Genomic DNA, 19,286 nt, shown 5'->3' on the forward strand with positions numbered 1-19,286 from the left:
ATTCATGTATGAATGACGAGGAACAACCCATGTGGGTGCGCGATTAAGATTCCGGGGTCAGCGATCTGATCTGGGTCGGCTGGTCTATGAGCCCGCAGAGGACCTAAAGGGGGGACTCCCAGGTGGGAGGAGTTGTGAGGAGTTGTGAGAACCGATTTGGGGGGGGGATGCCGACAACAAGCCTAAACTGCTTTGAGGGCTCACGGACAGACCTAGCCCTGTCTGGATAACCTCCTTGCTCAGGCGCTCGATTTCGATTTTGATCAAAAGGCGCCTCGTCGTCTTCAATACGAGAATCCAAACCCACTTTCAATCAGCCAGTATGCCCCTTCCATTCAGCCTACCTTTCAAGGAGCTGTGTACGTTGTCGGGTGAAGGGCTGTGATCCGGGGGGGCTTTGGTCGGTAATGGTGTGGTGTGGTGTGCGCGGTATTGGCGCTGCCACGTTAAGTAATAAGTCAGTTTACACAACCACCACAAGCACCGCAACCGCTGTTACTGTTGCTGTGATTGCAACAGCACCAAGTGAACAACAGCCTCTTCAACTGGAGGACGTGTTAACCTGGGTGAAAGGGATGGATGGATGAGTGGATGAGTGGATGGATGGACGTCAACTTGCTAAACGTATGTAGGCAGGGAGTTGTGTAGAAATGTTCTTCCAAAGCGTTTTTTCGCGGCATCCGCAGGTGGCCAGCAGCTGCTGTCCTGGCAAGTGGGGGTCGGCCATCGTCCTTCGGGACTCCTCATCCATCGGCGCCGCAGATGTTTCGGATTGGAAACCAAATTTACCCAATTAGTAGGACATCTCAATTTTGACGCAATGTTTTAATAATAAAGCGCGCGACGGGGATGTACGTGGCGACTAGTACGGTAGTAGTACAATAATAGTACGGCAGTTGTACGGTAGTAGCACGGACATTGGGAATGTGTCTATAGGTTCAAGAACGTCCAAATGGCGGCGATGGGCCGTAATGACGTTTTTAGGTATATGTGTATATGTCTGTGTATATGTCGGATTAGAATGAAATATTGTTTTGTTTGTCTGGTAATGAAACCGCTCTGTACGCGTGTATGCGCGTATGTATGTAGGCGTCCATTACCCGGGCTCGTAGGTGGCGAATGGCGGCGAATTGTGAAGCGGGAAACGGCTGCTGACGTGTATTGGGGTTGTTTTGCATCTTTCTCTCTCTCTCTCTCTCTCTCTCTCTCTCCCCCCTGGATGCTCCCACAACTAGTTTGCTGCCTTGTGCGGTTTTTGGTTATGTGCTTGTCTCAGCGTGTTTCATTTCTGTTCTCCTCTTTTCAACTTGCTATACATATTTTCTACTTTCTTTTTTTGATTCCTGATCGAAATAACTCCTCAACTTCATTGGCGCAGACGCCTTTTCGTGTGCTTCGTTGGCGCAGACACCTTTCCTCGCACCACTCGGGGTCTCGCAGCGACTGTCACGTCGAGGTCATGGTTCCGTCCCCATGTATGTATGTACGTATGTATGCATGTATGCATATCTGTATGTATGTATCGAACCAAGACTAACAATGTCATTCGCTGTGTAGGCAGCTAGCTAGGTAGGCAGGTAGGTAGATAGTTAGCTGTGACATCTATCGCGCTTTGACTTCCTGACCAAGTGCAAGCAAGCAAATGATGCGGATAAAAACACGTACACCAATCACGTTTGGCGACGAGATTCGAGTGGAAGCACACTCGCTTAGATTGCTGCGAGAGAGCTAGCTACGGCACTGTGTGAGTGTGTGTGTGTGTGTGGAGGGGGGCCCCGGAGAGATACGTGAGGCCCAATCATTCATTCTTGATGCTGCGAATGTGTGCTCAGGACATTTAGGGGGAAGGGGAGGCTTAGGGTTTGAAGATGTGGAAGCGCCATGGGGTTGCTGCGGGTGGATGGGGTGCCAACTTCATCTCTCCCTCTGTCCATGCGGTCCAAGTTGTGGACGCTGCCGGGGGTGTTGGTTCCCGCACGGCCACAGGCTACTCGCCGGCCCTCTCTCGCTGATCGCCCCGCCTTGCGTGGAGTTGTAGTGTGGACGACACCTTTTTAAAAGAGGCCGCGGTCAATGGAGTGAACGAGTGAAAAGATGTTATCATTACTTGGGTGGACGCCACGTCCTCCTGGCTGTATCGTGGTGGATATTACCGCCGGTGGTGGTGGTGGTGGCGCTCTGATGCCTCTGATGCCCCGACGAGGGCCCACGCTGTGTTCTGCGGTTCTGTTCTCTCTGGTTCCAACCAGTTAGCTCCAACCTAGGGACCCCTCTTTGTGCCGGGAGGGCCCCGACGAGGGCCCTTGAGAGGCTGTGCAAAGAGGTGGACGCAAAGACGCAAAGGCGTTCTATGACTCATAGACTATGGGTGTTCCGCAACAACCCTTAGGTGCAAGTGCGTGCGTGGATTCTCCTCCCCGCGCCACCTCGCTCTCATATGGTTTTTGTCCTTTTATGGTGTGGGCGGCGCGGGCGAAAACTGGCAAGGATGGTGGATGATGAAATCCACCTGCTGGAGCCGGTTTATATGCGCGTTCTTGATTGTCGTTAATCGGCATCAGCCTCGCAGCTTGGGTATATATATGTATATGTATATGGAGTCGATGGTGGTGAAATGGTCTGAGGGATTATCATGGCCGTGTCGTCCTGGCGATGTAGTAGGAGTGCGGAGGTATTTTGAGGTATTGTGGCGAGGTGAGGGATGATGAGATGAGCTGTTGGCTGGCGACCAGCAGGCGCGATGTTGGATGCATACACACACATGCACTTCGCGGTTCCCCTTTTCAGTTCGTCCATCAATGGAATTGAAACATGTAGATAAATTAATATATTTCTTACATGGTACCGAAAGGGACTGAAAAGCGATGCAAAAATTGCAGCATCCACATCCGCGAACCTTGTCAAACAAGGCTGTAATATTTAATTTGGATCATGCGAACTAGTAAGTGAATTGCTATAAAGAAACAAAAATGGAATTGTAACAATTTCAATTAAAACCGCGTACCGCAGCTCCGTACAGCTGCTAAAAGGACGCATCACTCTGGACACAACAGACCAGTTTGATTGAGTCCTGTTGATGCGTCGCAGCCAACCATCCAACCACCAGCGTCCGAAGCATAACTGCATTTTCCTTATATAATAAGCCCGCCTTCTCCGCGTTCGACCACAACACAATTTATTTTATCGCAAAATGCTGCAACACAGCAACCCACAGCATACTGTTATGTACAAATACCAACACCCAGACAAGGACTTATGTACATGCACAAAAAGAAGGTCCATGCCGCCTTTTCGAGGCACGCCTTGAGTACGGCAGGGATTCTAAGCAAGGCTACAGAACATAAAAGTGCAATAACTTCGCGCGCCGGCAATATCAAATCCGGAGTAACCTCGTGAGCGAAAAATAAGATAAAGAGGAGATGCGAAGAGAAGACCAAGAGTATGACATGCGTGTGCGCGTTAGGTTTTCATCAGCCTACATGCTTTACCCTCCCCGTCTTCGTCATTGGTTTCCGCCAATTGCCTCTTTCTACCCATCTTCCATCTTTCCATCTATCAGCCGCTTCGAATGGCGCCTCCCGCCGTCCAATCTGCTGCTTCAAATTACGAGTTGAATGCACTGAGGCACTGAGGCAGGGTTGTCCCTCACGTAACGCACAAACGCATCGCTCAAAACACACACGCGCATGCGCACACGCTCATGTACGCAGACAGACACACAGACAGACAGACAACAAAGCCCTTCCTCTCCAAGATGTCTTCCTGAGCATTCGCGCCTACTACCGACTCCATAACCGCCACAACCGCCACCGCCACAACGACCATCGCAACTGCCAACAGCCCGGAGTGCAAAACACATGCCTGCGCTTACATACCCTCCCCCTCCTCCTCCTCCTCAACCTCGAAGTCCCCCACAACGCAACGCATCCCTAGGGTTCCACAGACTCGCAGAAAGGGAGAAAGGACAAAGCCATCCTATAACTCCATCGCGATGCAGATCCGGATAGGATAAGAGCGTTTGGGGGAAGGAGAAGGAGGAGGAGAAGGAGGAGGAGGAGGACGGGGCGTGTGCCGCAGCGTGTGCCGCACAGCGTGTGCTCCACAGAATTTCCGTTGTTCGTATGCTGTGAAGTATGCATGTTTGTATGTATACTTGTGTACAGGCGACACATATGTACTATACCTGTACGGTATGAAACGTAAGAAATGAGCCAATGTGGCGCGCAGTTGCGCAGTTGCGAAACCGGGGGTGAAGTAAATTTAGGTCGGACGGGAAGGAGGACAATTGTCGTACAGTCGTACGCAATAAAGACAGCGCGAGAAAAAAACACTGCTGCAGGCCTTAACGATCAGCCCTAAGCACGAAGCGCCCAGCGGCCCCCGTGAATACATCGCCACTGTATCTACTTGGGGCGGGTTGCTCGCTTTTACCACACATAGGCTTTGTCGACAATAAACACGACCAATTTGATGAAGCACTGGACTATAGGCAACTGTCCCAACTGTTCCTCGTGTACGGCACGAGTACGGCACGATTTGGCGTTGGCCAGAAGAAGACTCGACCCCTAACTGGGACGATACACGCAACTACCAGAAATCTGCCACTTCACACATCATTTCCCGCATAAGTAGACCCTTCCTCCGCACGTCCTTGAAAATTACCCACATTGTACGGAAAAAACGTTTCCGACAGAGGGCCGCGCCTGCTTGGAAGACTCCCCTACCCACATCCAATGAATACGTCATACATCCGACTTCGTACGATTTCGTACGATGCCGTACTATCTGTATACCCCCCTGGACCAGCGGATCCCTGTAATGAACAGCATCCGCATTATGTACAACAATGTCTGGTAAAGGGGCTAACAGTTGGTACGACATCACGGGGTACGACGCAGCACCACACAGTTCCACCAAAAATTTAAGATCCCATCCTTTTCGTCGTCTTGCCACCGGGCCAGGCACGCTCTTTTCTCCTGCAGTCTCCCGGGGCCGATTTCTGGATCAACTAACTCTGCCAAACCAAATATGTACAACATGCCAAGTACGACATGCAACGTAACCAGTGCTATCCCCAGCTTCCCGAGCCCACATGCAAACGCAGGGGGCCTCAGTCCGCATGCCGTACACAAGGGCGTCAGGATCCAGGATTACACACCACACACGTTCGCGGGGTCGGGTAATATCGGGGGGTGGGGGAGGGGGGGTCGGGGGTCGGCGCTAAACCGTGCGTGTGTGCGTGTGTGTATGACGGAAGCGGACGGCCCTACTACCTTCAGCCAGAAGCCGCGCGCGCGAGGAGACCTCGTGGCTCAAACATATGTACATACATACATATATACATACACACGATACTAAAAAACACAGCCAGGAGAGGGAAGAATAGAGGCTGGCTCACGCTCATGTTCGCGGCGCGGCTTAGGAAACAATAATTCCGGACAACACAACCCCTCTACGGTGCGACCGATATGCGATGGCATCGACCAGACGCGGGTGTGCTATGTCACACAGCGTCACACACACCGAATTGTGCGCGCACTTGGAGCTTTCCCTAGGCGGTATAATCGTACCGTACGGCAGTTGTACGGCGGAGCCGCAGATATATACAGCGGTAAATAAGGGAAATCGCGTAATTATTATTTTCTGGTCCCGCGCCGCTGTTGTCTGCCAAATGTACACACAGAAATACATTCCGCCGCTGCCACGCCACTAACAGACACACATACATATATACATGTATACATACATACGTACTCGTCGGGCTCCCGGTCGCTCCCGGTCCTGGACGCGACCTCCCTGAGATGCAGCTCGCTACTTTCTGTCGGCAGGAAGAGCCCCCACGCTGCAACTTCGTTTCTGTTAGGAGGCCAGCGGGCAGGTGGGGCGTCTGCTGTGACGACGACGTCGACGTCGACGGCGACCGCGGCAGTAGCTGCTGCCGTCAGTGTCGGTAGCTCAACGTCGGCGTAGCGGTGCGGTGCGGTGCCCAATTTGACGCGACGCGGCCCCGCCCTCCCTGGACTACGCACTTGTGACTTCCCGCCAGGAAAGAGTAGCGTTGGCGGCGGGCGGCAGGATCATCAAGGTGGAATTGGTGGTCAGAACAGGGCTACCAGCACCCGTCGCGCCGTCGTAAACCATTTGCGATGCAAGCAAATTCCACTGGGAGTTGATCGCGGTCCACTCTATGACGTAAAGCTGATAGACCCCGGCGGGAAACCTCGTATTGACCGGCGCGAAGCTGGAACCGAAAACGGAACCCCCTTGATAATAGACTCGGACACCCGCCAGGTTCTGAGAAATGATCCCGCTCGGGACCAGGGCGCCGGTGATGCCCTTGTTGAGGCTCCCTGCGTAGTAGGTGTAGCAGCGAATGCTCCAGACCGTCCAGGTGACGTTGGGGAACAGATCCTGGAGATGGGTGAGGGGCAGGACGGGGCATGTTTTCGGTCTTCGTGTGTAGGGTGGGAGGGAGCGTTTGAGGATGAGGGTGAGGATGAGGATGAGGGTGAGGATGAACGTGAAGGGATGGTGGTAANCGGTGTGTATGTGTATGTTGGGTTGGTGGGGGGGTGGGGGGGGAAATGGAGGGGAACAGAAGTCTATAAAAGGCGCGACCTGCGGGCGGGAAAGGGGGAGAGGGGAAAGGCCAGCAGCGCCAGGTCGTACTGTACGGCAGCATAGATGCGTATAACCAAGCAATAATTCAAGCAACAGTTTTATGGGCCCAACCCAAACCTGCAATGTACATCCTAGCCCGCAGGCACCTCCTCCCTCCCTCTCCGCGCCCGAGGACACACAGCTCGCCGCCCACCACCATCCAGATGCTTGCCTACCTACCTACAGACCTACAGACCCCTGAATTTCCTTGACTCATGTTTAAGATATCCACCCTACAACATCGCAAACCCCCAAAATAATAATATTTTCTTCCAGGCCTGCTTACCACCTTCAGTAGCTGGTCGCTGTAAAAGACGACGACATGTGTGACGTTTATACTATAAACGAACACAGCTATACCACACCACCCTAAAACCAGTAAGATAGCAACTACCCCAATCGCGTCATTTTTCAACACCAACCACCACCAACCACCACCAACCACCACCAACCACCGCCGTGATCAGAGTCCCCATCCGTGTCTCCATCGCCCACCTTAAGCTTCGTCTGCATCTTGCACTCCGATCCGTTCCTGTAGCTGGCGGGGCAGTCCCGGGGATAGACCCACGTAAGGGCTGCCGGCGTGCCGAATGCGGGTGTGGGGTTGACGAGCGGATTGGTGAAGTTGATGGGCCAGGCATCGCAACGGAATCCCCGGGGAAGGTCGGCAATGCTGGTTGGCGCCCAAAAGAAGTTGGTAGCCAAACTGTCAGGTGGTTGGGTGGTTACCCGGGGCGGGGGGGGAGTTTTGCGTAAATGGATTTAGTTAGTTTGGGTTTGGGGGTTTTGGGTTTGTTGGGCTGTTAGCTGCGCGATGGGCCGGTGGGTGGTTTGTCTAGTTGCAGTTGCAGTTATGGACTTTTATGGTTAGTTGGTTAGTAGTCCTCCAGGGTGGAGGAAATGATTCGGTGGGGCGTTGTTGGCGGACTTGGTCAGCGCTCTGAGCGGTAATGATGACGCCGCCACGTGTGTGTGGGTGTGTAGGCAACACACGCACGGTCGAAGCAGTGGTCAGCTGCTCCTGCTGCAGCTGCTGCTGGCGATGGTTGTCGGTAGGTAGGGCAGGTAGGCAGCCAGGCAGGTGGGGATGCAAACGGGGCGGCGGCGGCGGAAACACACACACACATACACACACACCCCTAATCCTTAACTTAGGCCTTCCTGCAATAGTGTGCGAGAGAGGACAGAGAGAAAGGGGGGAGGAGGCCCCACAGGAGGAGGAGGAGACCATCTACGGCCGCCAGTACTGCGAAGTACGGAATTGAATGCGATATAGCTTACGCCCGTACCTGTTGGACAGGGAAATGTACGAGCTCGACGTGCCGGTGATGCCCTCCGTACCCGTACAGTTCGCCCACATGAGCCCCACAGGGTTACTTGCGTCGACCTGTTGTGGAGTTAGCCAAGGTTGGGAGGTGGGGGGGAGTTGGGGGGTTGGTACGAGGGGTGGATACATGCATACACACACAATGTGTGTGTATATATGCAACAACATGCATACACACACAACACAAAACACCTGCCGTACTATCATTCGCACTGTACGGGTGGGGATCCCTCTCCTGGTGTGATCCTCAGGCATCTATCGTCCACCGCCACTACGTTCCAAAAACAACGGCATATCACGTACATATACGGCATATCATGTACGGTGCAGTGTCGCTCTGTATGTCATTCTGCAACCCCACCATCAACAAGGGGGAGCGACCTCCGCTCTCTTCCCTTCTCTTCTTTGACCTTCCATCACAAAATCTCTCGGGAGAGGGAGAGGGAGAGGGAGAGAGACACAAAATCTCCCGGGAGAGGGAGAGGGAGAGAGACACACACACACAGACGCACACACACACAGACGCACACACACAGGCACACACACAAAGACTCACACACACAGACTCACACACAGACAAACATATTACACTACAGAGGTCGTGAGCTCACCCTCGCGGCGAAGTAAAACACGACCTCGTGGGTGAGGTTCGCTTGCAACGTAACGCAGGGCGAAACAGTCATCACTTGGCTGTCGTGCTGGAAGTCAAACACAAGCTGGTCGTTGATGTAAAGCCGCGTGTGGGGCCCCTGGAGGCGGAAGCTGATGCCGCTGCTGAAGGTCATCGGTTTCAGGTTGGCACGTGCGTAGCCGTACACAACCGTTTGGTTGTTGGAAGGGCTGCCACCGGTGCCGTACAGAGCGTTACGCAACTGTATGTGGGCGGGTGCGGCCGTGTGTATGGGGTATGAGTGAGTGTGCTTGTTGGGGGGAGGGGGGGAAGAGGGGATCAGTGCTTGGCGGAGGGGGGAGGGGGCCCGTGTGTGTGTGGGTGATGGGGGCCGTGTGAGGAGCTGAGGAATGTGGAGGTGGGGGTCATCAACATTGCCGCCACCCGCATAGCTGCCTGACGTCTGAATTCCCACCAGGTTTTGTCGCCTTCCCGTACATACACGTTCGCAGCACAGTAGGAGCAGCGACATATCAACAACCGCATCAATAATATGGGAACTGGGTTCTCAAACCAAGTCACCAAGTCAATCCAAAGCCCAACACACCTCGGTTCCATTTGCAAAGGACAGCTCGGTTACGGTGGTTTGCATCCCCCGGTAAAGTAATGGGCTCTTGTTCAACTCGAAGTAACCCCGGTTACTCGTATCGAAGGTGGACCAGGACGCGGCCTCATTCCACACCACGTGCCATAGCGCAGGCCTGCGAAGCAACATGTGGCATCATTTTTGAAGTGATAAAATAGATCTTTTCGCGAGGATAAAACGGTTATGGAACTTCCTTTCCCATGCTTTCGACCCCGGTTCAAATCGTGCCAAGTACGTATTATATTTTCTCACTTGGCCGCGATGTTGGGATCATAGTAGCGGCTGCTTGGCGGATTGCTGTGCAGCACCCAGCAGAACGACGGAGAAGACCAGGTAGTTGGTGTCAACGGGGTTAGCCAAGAAAAGTTGATAAGGGAGCTCGAGTTCTCCGGGAACATCCAAAGCGTCATCTCGTAGAAGCCTAGTACGACACGCAACAACCGCCGCCGCCGCCGCCATGCGCCGCCCCATCACATTCCAAACGTAGTGGAGAGGAGGCCCCAACGTGCCGACAACGACGACGATGACGACGACGACGATGTTGGGTTTGTTGGGGTAGGGAGGGGAACAAGGAAGGAGTATGTGAGGAGACGGTATGTGTGTATTGATATATCACGTAAAAAATACCTACGGCATAGGTACGGCATACGGAGGATGCTGCACAGGAGGGCGAAGGAGAGCCATCTAATAACTAATATAACTGATCACTATCTCCAGCAGCGTACGACGACGGTTGGGAAATGTGCTGCGAGGTTCAGACCCCGGCACGGGGCTGTGGTGCACACACCCATGTACTGAAAGCCTCTCAATCGTGTAGAGGTCTTTATTAAGTACTAGGTAACGGCGTTACAGTGGGTTTTTGGCAACTGTTGTTAAATAAGCCAGCGTGTGCAAGATGAGGGTAAAAGATATGTATATATACATGTATTATAGTACGTATATACATGTATATATGTATATATGTATATATATATACATATGTTATACTACAATAATGCAGCGCAAGATTATTGTGTTTTGAATCCGCCTACCGACCGACCTGGCTCTGGAAAGATGAGTTCAACGGTGCCAACGGTATCATTAGCTCCCTCGCCCCACACCAACGGATTTTCTCCAACTGTCAACTGCCACCGTCTACTTGAAATGCCTGACGCCTGATACTGAATGGAATAAAACCCTGGCGTGTCGATTCTCGCCATGGTAGTGGCCATCATCTTATAGCTTGAGTTGGAGTAACGAAAAACGTTGAAGTTGGAGGTGGGCTGGTTCTGCAGTTTCGCCGGAGGAATTGAGGAAGGGGGGATGGAAGGGGGCGTGGGCGGGTGGGTGGCCACAGGGGACACTGGAGGGAGAGGCGGTCTTAAAATGGACGCAGTTTGGTTAAAGACGCGATGTGTTGTGGGGGGGGAAAGGGGGGGAAGGGGGGGAAGAAGGCAGGGGGCCGAAACAAATGTCGGAGGTACGAGAGCGCAAAGAAGGTGTAACGGTGCCGATGCCTGGTGCATTGGCATGTGTTACGCATGGATAGCTCGCGGAGCCGAGGTGACCGGTGCGAGTGCGGTAAGGGGAACCCAATCCCTCCTTGTCGGCTGGTGCTGGTGCTGGTGCTGGTGTTTGTGCTTGTGTCGATATATTTGACGACACACAAGCACGCACACACGCACATACATACATACATACATACATACATACATACATACATACATACATACATACATACATACATACATACATACATACATACATACATACATACATACATACATACACACATACACGCACGGCGTCCGAGGATCAGCTACACAAAAATCAAGAGACATGCACGGACAGCGACACAGGCCACATCGCCCACCCGAACATAGAAGTCCACGAAATTGTAGCTCTTGTCGGCGGCGTCGAACGGGCTGTCCAGGTAGGTACCATTCCACCAAGTGTATTCCCAGCCTTGGAAGGCGACCGAGGTGTTGACGCTCTCAAATGCGCTTGTTCGTTTTACGACTGCGCGAGTACGCGTCGCGGTCGTACATGCAGTTCGTACAGCGGAATTCGCAGGGAGAGGGCGATTGTGTGTATAACTACTATTAAGGGGGATGGTTTTAACTAGCTTGGCCGAGAACGTTGCACGTATTCTATGCGTGTATATGGCTGCTTTGTAATGCACGGTGTTGTACGGTATTTTGTACGAGTCGTTGCGGACTACGGAAATAGACACGTGCATAATCGCATATGTCTATGAAAGCAGCTTTTGCCGCTTTGCGAGAAAAAACAAAAACAGCTGAAATGGAAGCTGTTGCTGCTGCTGGCGCTGAAGCTCAACGTTCCCTAGGGAGTGCCAATTACTTTCAGTCCCTCTTTTCACACACACACACACACACACACACACACACACACACACACACACACACACACACACACACACACACACACACACACACACACACCGCCCTCCTGCCCTCTCCCCGGTCTGCTTACCGGTTCGATTAGTTTGTGCGGTCACCAGCGCCGCCGCCACCGCATTGCCCACATTCAGTCGCCGGCCGCTGCGAAACCGGCCCTGTGCAGTTGGCAGTTGACAGTTGATAGTTAATAGTTGGCATGACCGTGGATTCGCTGAGCGCTCATCAACATGGGACCATTTATATAAGACGTGAGCGACATTTTCGTATGCAGTGCATAGACATTTTAAGTAGCACCGCAGTTTCATCAACATCAGACAACAGTGGTATTATAATACGGTAATAATAGCTATGAACGGTACCAGCAGTTTGATGCACATGACAATGACTCTGACCCGTGGGTCCGCTTGCCTGTAGGCTAGGAAGCAAATCTCCGTTGGTGACCAGAAGATTTTTTACGATGGCGGGTGTCGAGGACGTAGCACGACTGTAAGGGGAGAGGTAGTACGACAAATTGAGTTGTACAACACCGTACCGTGAAGACGAAAACAATCAAAAAAGGCAGTTGTTCGTTGTGGGGAAAAATGTGGGGGGAAATGTATTATCTGTATCGGATCAATAGATATAGCACCTAAAACTCCGGCTGCCAGGGATTACTCGGTGAGAAGGTGGAGGAGGGAGAGATGAAAGGAGGTGGACGAGGAGAGATGTTGAGGGAAGGAAAGAGAGGGGAGACGGGGGAACGATAGGGGGACAGTCAGTTCCGGGTCCAAAATGAGAACCGGCAGACGGCGACGTGGAAGGGGGGGGCGCAGCAGTGGGCCCGCATCCAACATCCGCGCGCCCAGCATCCCACCCCTCAACGGTTGGCCCCTCAGAAGGCCGCATGCCCTCCCCTCACCTCACCTCTGCCCTCCGAGCGCGGTCAACACTAAACCCGCCGCCGCCGCCACCATGGGTGTCGAGAAAGAGGTGCCCGATATGGAAATGTAGGTGGGCTCCACTTGACCGCTACTGACTGTGTGTGTGTGTGTAGAGAGAGAGAAGAGGGGTGTAGAGTCAGGAGGAGACGGGAAAAAGGGAGGAAGAGGAAGAGGGGGAAAAGGGGTAGGAGGCGGAGGGGAAAGGGGAGGAAGGGGAGGGGAAGAGAAGTACTCGGTAAGGAGGCTTGTTGGTGGTTGCAAAGGTTACGGCCGGCCTGGCCCTGACACCTTGCTCCTCGGCATACCTAGTTACAGACTGACTTTTAGGCATCAGCCACTGTACATTCCAGACCTCTCAAAACGCCAGCCTGTGCGCAAAGCCTAATTATTTATTGTCCTCGCATCCTCCTTACTATAACCACACAAATACATCTTACAGTTGTATGCTTGATCGGTGGTGAAGATATCCATTCCTGGTGCACTCATATCGACGGTGTTCGGCCCGTAGTTGGTGCCTACGTCTTGATTTCTTAGGTAGGCATAAAAGATGGTGTCGTTGACTGTAGTACCGCCAACGCACAGCACGTTAGGCGTGGTCACCATACATGGAGGATAGGTGTAGTTGGCATCTCGCCAAGTGTCCAAGCTCGTCCACTCGTTCCCTGTTTGGGGCAGGAGCCGTACAAATGGTGCACGTGCATGATTTAGCGGAGTTAGCGGGGTTCTGGCGGGGGCCAGATCCGAGCGAAAACACTGAAAAAGGGTGAACTGTCAACAGGCAGGCTTTAGAAGATGGAATGATAGGAGACTGGACGCATGGAAGGGTAAACATTGAGGGGGGCGTTAGATGGGGGGGAAAAGTCGGAAGGGTGTGTTGTGACATTGACAGTGTTTTTTGGGGCCCAATATGGTATGAAACATCTTTTTTCAAACATACACGACCACTACATCGTGGGGGCAATCAGGAAAGGTGGGGATAGATAAGGTGGTTTTCACGCGCATATACACGTTTTATGTACATGAGAAAATGCATATTTGCTGTGCCTGTCTGTCTGTTTGTCTGTCTGTCTGCCTGTCTGTCTGTTTGTCTGTCTGTCTGTCTGTCTGTCTGTTTGTGGAATGTAAGAAGGGAAATGCATTTTTACAGGGCCATCTTTCCCCCCTGCCCGCTGCCACCTCACCGGCGGCAGCGACGAAAAGGGCATTGTTGTACTTTGTGAAGAGCGTCTTGTAAGCGAATGCTGCCGCGTCCAGCCCTGGCTTGTTAAACGCCTGCGATGTGGATGTCATGTCGGAGAACGTTACGCGGCGGGGGGAGGGGAAGGCAAGGGAAGGGAAGGAACCGCGCATACAGGTCATACAGGTCTTTGATGGGGCAGTAACCGCGGACTTCTATGTTATAAATCTTCTATATTTGGCAAAAGTGGCAACAGCGGCCACAGCCTTAAATTTTTCATATTTGTGAAATTGCCGTGCCCATACTTATGGTACCTATAACCTAATAAGATGGAACTATTGCCTAACTAAGCATTACTTAAAGAAGATTTGGAAGGTTTTAAAAGAGAAATCCATGCACCACTGAGCATGGCATGAGGTTTGGGCTTACTCCCTCAAGCGTGTCATCAACGAGCACGAGCTATGACTTACGGTGAAACTGGACTTCGCGTTAGGTCCAAAACTCATGGAGAAGATACGGGCGCCCTTGCCGTACGCGTAGTCGACAGCGCGTACGACATCAGAGAAAGCGTACGGCGGGTTGGTTGGATTAAACGTTTCGTCCGTTACCTGCGAGAACCGACGGGAACGCTTTTTTTGTATCTTGTTCACGAATGGAGTGCGAATGAAATTACAAGATGATGATTTACTAGCAGCAGGTCCCTTTGAAGGCGACGAGGAGCATCCATTCCTTACTCTGCTTCTGGGAATACACCCTAAGCCTGCTTACCAGTAGTTTTTACTTCTCTACCGCTTATATAAAGAAATAATTCTTCTTGCCTTTACTAAATTATCGCTCCTTCAGCAATTCGAATTCATCCGCGGCGGGGAGCGAGATTGAAAGCCATAACGGGAAATAAAACATGAAAAACGAAGACCTACCTTCAAAATCATCTGGCGCAAGCAAGGCGCCACACCCGCAATGCCGATACCGTTGTTGGGCTGTGCACCGATGACCCCCGCGATCCGGGTTCCGTGTAGAACTCGGTCGACGATGTTGTTCCATGACGATGTGTTGCGACCGATGCCGCAAGTGGAAGCGTTGTTGCCGGAGTAAGTCGGCGAGCATTGTGACGTTGAGAAGCAGGCGCCGTAGAAGTCGTCGATGAAGACTGCGCTCCCGGCGCACATAAAAACGAGTCGTCAAAAGTTTTGCTTGTTTTGTCTCACTAAGTCCCAAGCCGCGAAAACTATATCATCGAACATACAATACATATTTTATTATGTTTAAATCTATAAATTGATACCATCCATGAAGTGCCTTTGCGAACACTAATCATACCTTCTACCTCATTACAAATGCCATGAGTAATGTCAAGCGTGGGCAGAGTTTTATATCTTTGCTGCAGCAGACACTGAAACAATAGTTCCTTGTTGAATATGAGTATTATATTATCTCATTATGGCCTATGGCCTGGGGCCAGGACTTCAGCGCAAATGCCGGACCTCCCTGGGCAAGCCGGAAAGCGCCCTTCGCATTTCACGTTACCGGGAGCTCTCCGAAAGGATCAAACTGTCTTTCCTTATGCATATACATACATATATATACATATTATATTATGTATATATATACATATATGCGCGCGACGAACACACCTCTCTCTCCAATAGAGCTGAAAACCGCACAAATGGGACTTACTGTTGTTGTCGTTGTCGGCCAGGTCGCCATCGATCTCATCAGGATTGTTCCAGAAGGACCCTAGGAGGTCCGGGTGCGTCACATTCGCGCCGCTGTCGGTCACCGCGATGACCACATCACTCACTGCGAGCAACAAACACGAACAGCCCGGCGTCGGAACCGCCACAAGGCACCACAGGCGGCAGCCAACAAGGCACAACGAAAAAATAAACATATTTTTGACATAAACTGAAAAGAATGTTTTCTCAGAATATTTTCTGAGAAAATTAGGATGATGCGTTTTGGAATCGGATTCTTTTCTTTTTGTGCGCTCGTCATGCACAAAAACTCCTTATAAAGGCTCGCCTTCCTCGCCTTCCTCAGCCCATTTTCCAGCCATCCTGCGTCATGTAAGAAGCTCTGAAGCCCCAAAGCCCTAACCTTCCGAAACCCGCGAGACCCTCCCTCCAGCCTCACATTGCTGCTGCGGATTCGACATGTTGACCCCCAGCAGCTGCCAGGCGCCCGTCACATTAATCTTGTTGAACCAATAAGCTCGTGAAAGGAGGGGGTCATTCAGGCCGACGTCAGAGCTTGTTTGCTGAAGCCTGCAGGCACGGGACGTGGAAATGGAGGTGCAAAGCGAAGACCACAAAGGCGCAGAGCGCGACAATCTACGGCGGTTCCCACGGTGGCGTGTGACTGCAAAGTCCTTAAGCTTAGGCGGCTGGGCCCCCTGGTTTGTGTACGGCAGTACGACATGCTCCAGAACCAGCAGCGAGGCGCAGTGCATGATGCCGGGAGCGGCGCCTCGGGGGGGTGGCAACGCCATTGAGAGTGATGTGGTGAGAGACGTGTGATAGGCAGTACGTGTGTGGTTCACCAGGTATACTAGTAGGTGGATTTTTTTTCACCAATTGCGGTGAAGCACAGCGATCTGTGTATGTATGTATGAATGTATGAATGTATGTATGTATGTATGTATGTATGTATGTATGTATGTATGTATGTATGTATGTATGTATGTATGACTTTGATTACACTGTGGGCCGCGAGAGCCGGGGGCCGAAGCCGAAACACAGCGCAAGGATATGTACGTGTGTATGTGTGTGTGTGTGTGTTGGGGAAGGTTGTTTTGGAGTTGGTTGGGTTGGTGGCTTGGATTGCCGGGAGATGGCGATGGCAGTGGTGGTGGCGGTGGTGGGGATAGTAATGTGGTGATGTAGTGCTCGCGCTAGCAATGACGGGGAATAGATGGATGGCAGGGCATTAGGAGTATTTTCAGGAGGCAAGGCAAGGCGACTGACGGCAAGGCGTCGCGCCAATCGGGACAGGCGTGACGACCATTCTTGCTTGCACGCCTGCTTCCTGAGATCCTTGACGCGAACAGCATCAACAAGGGAAAAGCGTTGGGTCCCTCTGGCACGCGCGGGCTATACCCAATATCAACGTCCACACGTTTTAGTGTGTTTTTGTCTTGGAATAATGTATTGCCTCTTATGGCTGTATGCTTACCGCCGCCTACTACCGCCATAGCTTATCGCTTCGGTAACGGAGGTGGGAGCTCTGAGGACGAAGTCGCGTACAAGCAATTCGATGTCTGCAGGAATTCAAAGAATGAAAATGGACGGGAACAAAAACTTATCGGCTATAGCGGTACGGTGACGGTTATAATGCGCTTACAAGCCAAGTTAAGCACCGCACCTGTGCGTTTCTTAATCTCTGAAATCACTGCATTTAAGATGACCTCATCTACGGCTTCCAGGATCTGGATGTTTGATAAAAGCATCCGGACCCTGGAGGTGTAAGATTGCAAGATTTTCGGTACCAAGTCTGCGACATCCACGTCCAGGTTGCTAAAGGCTACCACAAGGCGAAATGGTGCTCCATCGTATAAAGGATTTTCAATTCTCTGCGGCGCCACATGAGGCGAAGGGCGTTGGATGTTAAGCGATATCTTGACACGTTGTGACTTTTCGCAAGAACAGGTTGAAACCTTGCGGTAGATGGGACGCGGCTTTACAATTAAGCAAATCCTTCGAAAGAGAGAATAAACAGAAAATTTAGAGTCCAAATCACTTTGACCGCGCACCTCTTGCTTCTTCGGTGGACACCCATGGATGGAACACGTAATCGGCACCACGATCACCGCAATTAGGCCCAAAATTAGGAACGTGATGCTGACAGAAGAAATAACTGGGTGCTTCCGAATCTGCGGGTTAACGAAACGGTCGCCAGTCAACGCAGACGAATGGCTTTAGCAGCGGCCCCACCAGTCACCATGGACGCATTCAAGCTGACTACGTAAATAAACCTCAGAGGATTTACAACGGTTTCTTACCCATCTTGACAAGCCGCGGCGTTCTTCATGGATTTCCTCAAAGCCATCTTCAACATTGCTCGGAGCAACGGAACCGGAGCCTTTCCACCACATTCCTGGCTTCATTTACCGGAAACAGACGTTTACCGGTTTAACCTTATCACCTGTCTTGTTCTTGGATGGGTAGGCGGATGAGTGAAATAGCTAGCTCGCCGCCGTGATAGCAGCGCTTGCGCCTTACAGTACTCACAATTCTCAGGATTTACTAGCTCTTGTGTAGTTGCTTAGTGGCGATACGTGGAAAAGTCACTGTATTACTTTCCTAAAGGTTCAGGCGCCCTTAAATGCCCGTAGTCACCTACTTGTCTTGTTCACCCGTACAACAGCAAAGCGCTCGACCTTGTTCGTAATCCGCCCACCTGTATGACCTAATTACATCCAACCCAACACACTGTAGCATAAGCGCCGCTAATTGCTTGCTCGCGACTTGCGTTTCTGTCACAAGCCATGTGAACCGCCAGTACAGATGTCCTTGCGACAGCGCAAGCCATCACAGCACCTTACAGCGCTACAAAGCTCGCAACACCAACACGCCACGTTTGCTGAAATATAAGTTTCTCCGAACTGCGAATCGGGCCCCCCCGGTCACCCCAACACAACATCAGCATTGCAACACCCCCCAAGAACATCCCCACAACCCCCCACACCGACACCGACATAGACGCAAACAGACACTCTCATCTCCCTTGCCGCCCATTCCGCATCTTTGCTATCTTTGTTCATTTCCGAAATCGCCTAATCCACAAACCCCAAAACTCTCCGTTCTCGTCTCCCCCTTTAAACCCCCCGCATCCGCAAAACCACAATTCGCCCCCATCGCCACCCCGCGACATATTCCCCTCCTCCCCTCTTCTCTCCCCCAACACACCGGCTCACACACTCGCTCCGCGCCCTCCTCTACCCCTGCAACTAAGACCCCCCGCCCATGCCGCCCTGCTAATGCTGCTGCTGCTGCTGCTCCTTCTGTCGTACCGCCGCCGCCGCCGCCGCCGCTTCCTCTTCCCGCCGGTCCTCCCTCCGCCGCTCCTCCTTGGCGGCATCCAGGGCTGCCCGCTGCTCTTCAAGAACCAAAGCAGGATCGAAACCGAGGAGCTCCGCCGCCACTTCCTTACCGCCGTCGTACAGTTGGGCCAGGAGGTGGAACATCATTTGGCGCTCCGAAACCGAGCTACGATCGCGGAGCGAAGATGCCACTGCTTCAACCTGGATTGGATGAGATCCGGATCCGAATTCACACTTATTAAATTTTAAAATTATTTAGGTTACTCGGGGAAGGAAAAAAAGAAGCTGCGCAGACATCCAGCAATGTGCAGATGTCACCCGGAAATCGCCAACAGACACACATATATACATACATACACACATCCGGCGGAATACCGCCGATGCCCAGCTGCGCGCTGCGTGCTGAATAAGCGTACGGCGAACGGCAAAGGTTTGCTTCCCTCGCCGTTACGTCTTCCCCCTCACCTTCCTCCCACCTTCCTCCCACCTTCCGCCTCAACCTTAGCAAC

The 19,286-nt window shown here is 52.1% G+C and overlaps 1 protein-coding gene across 1 annotated transcript; it reads right to left on the reverse strand.

Moving 5' to 3' along the window:
* Window positions 1-2,825: 2,825 nt before the first annotated feature.
* Window positions 2,826-18,031, reverse strand: vheA (subtilisin-like serine protease for hatching). Its single transcript, XM_002958130.1, has 21 exons — window positions 17,737-18,031; window positions 17,488-17,607; window positions 17,100-17,307; window positions 16,911-16,995; window positions 15,873-16,003; window positions 15,417-15,539; window positions 14,660-14,889; window positions 14,210-14,347; window positions 13,744-13,834; window positions 13,000-13,224; window positions 12,546-12,657; window positions 12,051-12,126; window positions 11,716-11,797; window positions 11,096-11,241; window positions 10,283-10,511; window positions 9,496-9,664; window positions 9,205-9,358; window positions 8,599-8,859; window positions 7,950-8,047; window positions 7,156-7,366; window positions 2,826-6,411 (listed from the first exon to the last, which is right to left on the reverse strand). Exons 1-21 carry the CDS (start codon window positions 17,839-17,841, stop codon window positions 6,022-6,024), a joined length of 3,384 nt encoding a protein of 1,127 aa, XP_002958176.1. The 5' UTR covers window positions 17,842-18,031; the 3' UTR covers window positions 2,826-6,021.
* Window positions 18,032-19,286: the final 1,255 nt, after the last annotated feature.

Source organism: Volvox carteri (genome assembly GCF_000143455.1).
Source record: "Volvox carteri f. nagariensis unplaced genomic scaffold VOLCAscaffold_86, whole genome shotgun sequence".
NCBI lineage: Eukaryota > Viridiplantae > Chlorophyta > Chlorophyceae > Chlamydomonadales > Volvocaceae > Volvox > Volvox carteri.

Coding starts and splice junctions, on each gene's coding strand:
- vheA (XM_002958130.1), bottom strand. CDS start 17,841: ATGAAGCCAGGAATGTGGTGGAAAGGCTCCGGTTCCGTTGCTCCGAGC. Junction 8,860..9,204: donor CCTTTGCAAATGGAACCGAG/GTGTGTTGGGCT, acceptor GCCCACATACAG/TTGCGTAACGCTCTGTACGG. Junction 7,367..7,949: donor TACATTTCCCTGTCCAACAG/GTACGGGCGTAA, acceptor ACCACCTGACAG/TTTGGCTACCAACTTCTTTT.